Genomic DNA, 8,290 nt, shown 5'->3' with positions numbered 1-8,290 from the left:
CAGCAATGTTGAAACAAAGGTGTTGCAGTCTGACTCCAATCTTACAATGGATTATATCCACCCTGGTGGCTCCTGCTCCCTTCTCCTGAGCATCCCTGCTCCTGCCGTTTCTTTTTTTTTCCTCATCTCTCCTAGTTCCTCACCAATCCCACAAGTCAGGGTGTTTTCCTTTTCTCTCAGGGTATGGCCAACTCCTCAGCCTTGAGCTCTGAACAGGAATTGAAGGAGAACCTGCTCCCAGCCCTTAGCACAATGCAATGTCCTGTGTTGCTGGGGATGCAGTTGCAGGTGATGACCTCCCCAACATATCTGCTCTGCTTTCCTGTGCAACACATATCCATGCAGGTTTTTCAGAGGCTACTGCATAGGCTAAATGTGATCACATTCCTCATGGATTTGGCAAAACTGCATAAACTTGACATGTGAATGTTTGATCATGAAATTTCAAGACAAAATGCCACAAACTGAAAGTCCAAATGATTCTCGCTGCAATGATGAGATTGTCATCATGATTCTATGGCATTAACAATTAGTTTTATTTATGCAGGGAAATAAACTGTTTTCCTAGAATCTTCTTCTTTTAAATACCTTCCAATATTTCAACCCAAATTTACCATTACAATTAAAACCCATTCAGTTGTCATTTCAGTCTCGTTAAAAACCAAACAACTAAACAAGCAACAGTCCAATTAGCTGAGATATGGCAAGATTATAAAGTACTAACATGGAAATATTGAAGAGCATGCACCGAGAAAGTTTATTTAATGTTGCTTTTAGTAGCTTGTAATGAAGAGATAGAACAATATTTTGTATATTTGGGAGAACAATCAACTAATGTTTGTGAAAGCAGATTAGGTGAGATTAAAAGTAAGAGCAAAAGAGGAAGGGTTAAGTTCTTACCTTGTTAGCTCACCAGTTATCTAAATTCAAACAATGCCATTTCTAAACACATCCAGCATAGGTTATGTCCTGAACAAATATGTTCCAGATTCAGTCCCCTTTTTCAGATAACAAAGGCAATGAAGATAATGCATGTTCTTGAAATAGTTGCTGGAAGTTTGCTGAGGTCACAGTTTTCCGGGAGTTGGGTGACCCAGATAAGCCATAGGTCGTTTTTCTTGGGGAGACTTGTTAATTTGTTATCCTCTCTAAATAGCTTTGATTAGGGTCAACGGGGAATATTCTTAGGTCAGGAAATGTGAAGCCAAGGTAGGGTCACAGCTCTGGCAGCTAGCAAGTATTGCTTGGAAAAGAAAAAAAAGAGAAATAGAGAGACCATTCTTGTTGCCCATTGATGGGAAAGCAACATCGCATCAGTGCCAGCTATTTGGGTACTTTTTCCTCCAGATGCCTTGCAACACTCCAATCCTGTTACCTCCATTGGTATGTGTTCTCTGCATCAAAAATTGCTATCTGTTTGGGCGCTATCTTCTGTGTCTCACAGAAGGTCATCCAAAGAAAGCCCCCTGGCCCTAGCACGCTCCTCTCTCTCAGACCCTAATAGGAGAAAGTTTTCACCAAGTCCTTAAGCGTAATTCCCCGGACACAGCCCGCTGGCAAAGATTTCAAAGGAGTATCATCAGATGGCCGTGCGAGCACGAGCTACCTTGCTCAACGCGCAGTTGCCCGCAACTCGTGACACCAAGGACACCCAAAACCAGCTTTTCATGTGACCGTGGAGGAGCAATTATCGCAGCTGGGAAATGCCACACGCTGAAGCAAAGTTACTCTGATGAATGGTGGGATCTGCGTCATGCCCTCCCCAGCTGCAGTCAGCGGCTGTTTGGGAATGAAAAAGCAAAAAAGGAGTAAAAACAGAATGTTAAACTGAACAAATCGCAGCCGAGCTACAGGGACCGCCACCAGATGATGTTTGAATCTAAGTAAAACCAGACCAAGCCAAACAAAATGTGTTAATTGTCATGATAGAAAGAAAGTCGTGGAAGAAAACCGAGTTTTAAAGTATTTCTTTCCTCTAGCTGTAATACCTGAGACACAGTGTATTTTCCATCGTGAAGAGCACGCTAGTATTTTGTTGTTTATAATTTTCAGACATCATAAGACTCTTGCAGTCCTGTGGTATGGATAGAAATAAATTAATTCAGGTTTGACATGACCTCCTGATTTTTTTTTTTACACCTCCTTGCTCAAAGCAGGGCTGGCATCAGTGGTAGACCAGGCTGCCCACTGCGCTCTCTTCAAGGCATCGCACCATTATTGGTAGTGACCTCCCAGAGGACATGTTTTGAGGAGAGTGGCAACAGATAAACAAGATATGTAACCTTATAAAGCCCTTAGAGGAACAAAAACACCTGGCAGACTGTAACTTTGTCAGATGCTCTCTTGGCAGTACCTACTTGTAGTACACAAGAAAAGAATCTTATCTCCATGTGTGTCTCAGGTACCTGGATGCTGGATGTGATGGCAAAAGTCTTCCATGTTACCCTAGAGCCATGGATGTTAGTGGGTCCAGGAAACAAGGAAGGGGTTAAACAAGAAGGTTAGATTTGGTTAGGCAAAGACTGTGTTCCCTCCAGCCTGGGAGACTGCTGGGGTCTTACAAAGGGACTACAGCCAGGCTTGCTTTCTTGGCTGAACACACACAGGTAGAACTTACACTGCCCATTAGAAATCCAGCTTGGCAGACACATGTATACTAAAACCACGTTCTGATTCTCTGCCTTCTTGAGTTTATGCTGAGAAAGATGGATTTTCTTTTTGTCAAAGCAAGCAAAGTTTAGCATCCAAAGCTAAGCAAAATATTGTGTTGTTCTAAAAATGAATGCCCTTATAATTGGGAACTCCTATGTAAAGGTAGTAACGAAATCACTGCAGTTTGAACACAAGGTACCACACTCACTGGACTACAGTATAGAAGAAATCAATTATTACTCCTGGTTTATTGAAGAGAATCAGCAACCCAGTCCATCCAAAACGTAACTAATAATTTTAAGTAAATTTAAATGTATATATTGGCTTGAACAAGCAGCAGGTTTGTAAAGTCTTTACTCATAAGCTTGAAATCAATAGGCTTGACTGCCGTGCATGCAGGAGGAAGTTTTTGCAGTATAGCTCCCATATTTACAAAGAGAATTTTCCCAATGCACCAAAGAAATGCAATCAGGTCTAACAGCTCCATGATTATAATGCACTAGACTAGAAAATGTGAATGTGGAACCAAAGGAATATTTACACAAAATGCACTGTAAATTGAATTTCTCCTGTTTGGGTGTGTGTTTGTTTTTTTCCTTCAGTAAAATGTTTATCATTGTGACAGATGCTTAAGTTAAGAGCTTTGTCTGTCACATCTGCAGTGGAGACTGCAGTTTAGGACACGTTTTCATCTGCAGTTTCTGATTGTGTTATAGGACACCCCAATATCTGAAAGGAAAAAATGCCCTTGCTATGAAAAACAAAAAGTGAATATTATCATGGTACACTGGTGCGTTTGGGAAGGTTTTTTGGTAAATAGCTCTGTTTCATGAGAAGGGGTATGTAATCTTCAAATATGAGTTGAAAACAGACTTGTTTTCAACAGAGTTGCTCTTGGGATGGTTGACCATTGGTGCATCTCAGTACAGCTTCACTGATTTACCAGCAAATAACTCAACCCTTTGAGGAGACTTTTTCTGCTGTTCTGTGGTTCTGTTGAGCAGTAACCTTCCACCCAATAAGGCTATGATGGAAATTAGTCAGTTTGCTCTCAAAAAGAGATGTAGCCCAGCGTGCATTACAGTGGCAAAACTAAGTCCTGACTAAATCACAAGGTGGTCAGCTTCTTCTGCACAACCTATTCCCTACTAACATTGATTTCTGGGGGATAGCACAAATCTATTAGACAAGGCAGTATGAGTAATGCTGTTATAAGAAGTGCCAAAGAGTTTATTCCTGCCTTGGCACTTGCTGTGCTAAAAGGTGTTAATAAACAGTCTTCTTTGTGTGGATAGAGTAGCTTTCAAAACCTGAAGCAGGGCTCTGTTGACCACCTGCCTTGTTATAGAAGCCAAGTGGAGTTATGATTACTCAGACCCCTTAGACACATTGGAATTTGTTTGATATTTTGATTTCACAGAAATGGGAAAAAAAAAAAAAAAACAACAACACTCTATTAGAATGCTGAACAAGGTCAGGTAAGCTTATTTTGTTGGGTTATGTGAAGCTTCAAATTCAGCATTTTAAGCTTAGGTCAAGGTCACCATAACAGTAGGCTACCAGCATTACAAGGGAGCCCAGAAAAACACAGACATGAAATAACAGTCAGTAAGGAAAATCAGAAAATTTTAAACGGAAATACAACTTCACTTATTCATTAAAAGACCTGTGCGTGGTCAGTTTTCTTTTTTCTTTCTGTTTCCTCTTTTCCTGTTTGATTTATGAATAGTTAAAAATAGCATTTCATCTGAATTGCAGCCAGCATGATTATTCACGGAAGTGCTACTTGACATTAGTAATTGTATCAGAATCTGGTCTAAACATTTCTGAATTGGGCCCAATCAAATGCATGAGATTTAATAACACTGTGATTTTAGGCTGACTCATCTGAGAAGCTATTTTGGGTTTTTCAAGGTATTACTGTCAGTAACTAGGACTATTTTTTCAAATTGAAATTGCATGAAAGCCATCAAAGAGAAAAAAAAAAAAGAAAAAAAAAAGAAATTAGTGGTCCTGGCTGGCTTTCTGTTTTTAAAAATACCTCTCTGTACCTGTAGATTATCAGATGAAAGCTGACTGAATCAGTAATAGCCTGGTTGTACTGTTTTGTAAGTATTTTCCATCACATATAAAGCAACTATGGAACTCACAGTGCTCTGCTCATTAGTATTTAATTTGAAGGTGATCCCCCAATTTTATCCAGGTAATCATGTAGGCCCCTTGTGTAATGAAAAGACAGAGGTAAACTCCTCCAGGGAATGATTCATCCACCTGTCTTATAGTGGGAAAAAGCACTTCTTGGAAGAACCTAACCTTTTCCAAAGGTACTTACAGAGCATTTCTCTAAGAGCAGGACAGAGCATGTCATGCCTGTTACTAGCTGAGCCTAAACATTCGTCTAAGAGACTAAAAAGCCACGTATCCATCTAGGAAGTAACTTGGAGAAAAGAGGGGAAGGTTTCTGGACAAATATTTTAAGTCAGAAAAAAAAGAAATTATTTTTTTCCAGGTTGAAGCTTTTTATAGGGAGCGTGGTAGGCTCATGGGAAGTTTATTCTGTCAGATGCAATGGTTACTTCCAGTATAAGGGAGGTTTCCTGCTTAACATGAGAAATCCACACTTGCATGGTGAGCAACCTGCTCATTAGGATGGTCATTTACCAAATGAGGGATCTGAGCCCATGCCTTTGTTTCTTCCTGATTGAAAACTGAGGATGAGGTGGTCAGTGTACCTGCACAAAGGCACCGAATGTGGACCAGACACCTGAAAGATGGCAATGTCCATACAGGCTGTGGGGTGAGAAGTAGTGTAAGACTTATCTGACAGCACTGTCAAGAGAAGTGACTAATAGACCCCTCTGTCACGTTGTGCTGGTGGGATTATGCTGCATGGACATCTCTAATCAGAGCTCTCATATGAGTATGTTAGTTCAGGGGTCCTGGTAGCACACAGCATTGCATGTCTGAAATCTGCTCCAGGTACCTACCTCCTAAAATAAACCCAAATCGCATGCATTACCATCTATGAGCAGTGTACTGGCAAAAAGCTCTGACTAATATGATATCCTTTTATGTCCTTCTCAGACAGTTTGATTAATTTAGTGTATTTCAACTGAGAAATTTCTCTGAATTCCAGAATACAATGATAAACTGGGGACTGGTGTGGCTCTGTGCGATGCAAGCATTTAGAGGACAGGTAGTTATTGTCCCACTATATTTGCATAAATGGTTTACTGTCCTGCTAGTCCCATACCAAACCTCATACAGCCAAGACCCTACACCTAAACAAACTCTCAGAAATGTGTGGGAAAGGTGAGCTCTGGCAGTGGTTCATGCATGAAAGATCCTACAGTTCTGCCGTTCCATAGCAGGGATCTGGGGTAATAAAAACTTACAGAAAATGCCAGGAGGAGCACAGTAGACTTAGCAACTCTCTTCCTCCTGGCAGAGCCTGCTGCCAGCATAGCCCCACTTCTGGCTGCTTGGGAATCCTGGCATCCCAGAAGTCACACTTGATCTCCTTGCATATCACATGCAGCTCAAGCGCCTCAGTTATGCCACCTTGAATTAGTAGCATCTGCTGTCTGCATAACCTTGGCACTCACCCTCTTGCCTGCCCGAGCTTCCTTGCCTAAATATTATTTCTCCATGCAATAACATTGCATTACATCACCATAGTGAGATGTCATCTCTTGTCACTTCTGAGCAGTTGCTGTATGCTTCAAGACATGTCAGTGACCTTGGCCACCTTTCAGCTACAGAAACAGTTGGCCTGTGGCTTTGTTTTTTTTGCTTTGTTGTTTTTTTTTTCTTGTGATGGGATTGATAAAGCTCCACAGCTAAGTCTCTGTACAACACATGAATTAAATGTAGGGTAAAAAGCTTGCTTTCTGAAAATAAAGTGTTTTCTGAGTGTCATTCTCAGCAGCAAATGTGAAATTTGACTCAAATTATCTGGCATAAGGCAGAATGGCCAGACTAGAAAAGGACAGGTCCTGGCTACCACAACATCCTCTTTCACAGTATTCAGTTCTTACCCAGCACAGGGCAATGCACGTGGTGTTTTTTAGAATGGGAGAGATGGCTCTGTCCATTACCAATGACAATATCCTTTTGCTATAACGAAGGAATGTTGCTAAGGAAACTAAAAATGGCCATGGTTTTGCCTATCAGAAATCCTTTTGTGGTCCCCACTGTGACCACAGCATTTAACCATCATAAAGGATTTGTCACCAAGTCAGAAGGTGCTATGAAGCATCAATGGGGAACCTGCTGTGGACTGGATATCTAAATTTCTGCTGACATCAGAGGGTATTTAACCACCTAAATATATTTTCAACATTGTTCTTATGCCTCGTTTAAGCTCGTGAGAGTCCAGGAGATCAAAATCTGCCCCTGTTTTTGCTGAGTCTCTTCAGCATGTTGGTCTAATCTGCACTGTAGCACCTCCTGTCCTCCCCTCATCTCCCTTTCATTGGATTGCCACTTTTAATCAGTAGTTCTAGTGGTAACATAGTACCAAGAAAATACCCTTTCTCCATTCAAAAGGATGTGGAAACTGTTGGTAATGCCCTGCTGGAGTCTTTAGTCCCGATCAGGAGTGCTGACTGAGCTCAGCTAACTCAACATGACCAAACTACAGCACTGGTGACTCATGGCAAATATACTCTGTATCATAAAAATCTTTGGGAGATATCACTGGGGCACATTTTAAGTGATTTTTGATAGTTTTTTTTAATAGAGAGGAGGAAACAACAGCAGAGCAGAAGAGGTTGGTAAGAAAAAAAAGGGAGGGAAAGCTCTGCACAGCAGCCTATTGCTAGAAGAAACCTTGTTTAGCAGCTCCTTATTGCAGCTTTAAGAATGAAATGAGATTTTTTAACAACTGCTTCTGTTTTGTTTTGTTCCTTTTCAGTCTGTGTGCGATTCTTTCCGTGCTGTTCAGTGGACATCACAAAATTTCCAGGCAAAATTTGGTGGAGGCTGAGGAAAACCTGCTACAGAATCGTCGAACACAACTGGTTTGAAACTTTCATCATATTCATGATCCTGCTGAGCAGTGGAGCCCTGGTAAATATAATAGGATATCCTAGCTGCTTGAAAGTGCACATGGGTCCCAGGGAAGGTGTTCTTTAGTTTTCTGTCTCTAAAATCCTATGAGCCCTTACTGATAATTTGTCAAAGCAAAGTATATTTGGGGCTAAAACAGATCTTCAGCTTTCCTGGTTTCTCTTGCCTTTACCATATGGTGAGGAACTTTCTTCTGTTATAACATAAAACTATGACACACACACACATTTTGAAAAACAAATCCTTAAGGCAATCTGTGTGAGGAAGTATCCCAGAGTTACTACTTCAGCATCCCATAACTACTCCATGGTAGTTCCCATCTGGAGGCTTGAGTTTGCTCCAGGGATGGCAATTTTTTTTTTTTCTTTTCTTTTTCTTTTTTTTTTTTTTGTAGCACATTTTGTAACCAGCAAAGGAAAATCATACAAGGTGCAGGGGCACAGAATGAGTGCTACTCATGGGGTCAGTGGGTACCTGTCAGGATTTGAGTACACCTTGCTTTAAACCACTGCACCTTCCCTGCACAGATAGCTCGTTTGCATCCAAATGACTGTGTATGGATGGAGGC

The 8,290-nt window shown here is 41.0% G+C and overlaps 1 protein-coding gene across 1 annotated transcript in view; it reads left to right on the top strand.

The window, feature by feature from the left end:
* Positions 1-8,290, top strand: part of LOC103770491 (sodium channel protein type 5 subunit alpha-like) — a gene marked incomplete at its 3' end in the record, with an annotated part of 160,185 nt that overhangs the window by 126,794 nt on the left and 25,101 nt on the right. Inside the window, exon 19 of the mRNA XM_008937751.1 lies at positions 7,568-7,722. Coding sequence (XP_008935999.1) covers positions 7,568-7,722 — 155 coding nt within the window. The remainder of the gene's footprint in view (positions 1-7,567; positions 7,723-8,290) is intronic.

This window comes from Merops nubicus, unplaced genomic scaffold (assembly GCF_000691845.1).
Source record: "Merops nubicus isolate BGI_N331 unplaced genomic scaffold, ASM69184v1 scaffold1063, whole genome shotgun sequence".
NCBI lineage: Eukaryota > Metazoa > Chordata > Aves > Coraciiformes > Meropidae > Merops > Merops nubicus.
Note: the sequence above shows the minus strand (reverse complement) of the source record. Positions and strands in the feature narration are given on the sequence as shown.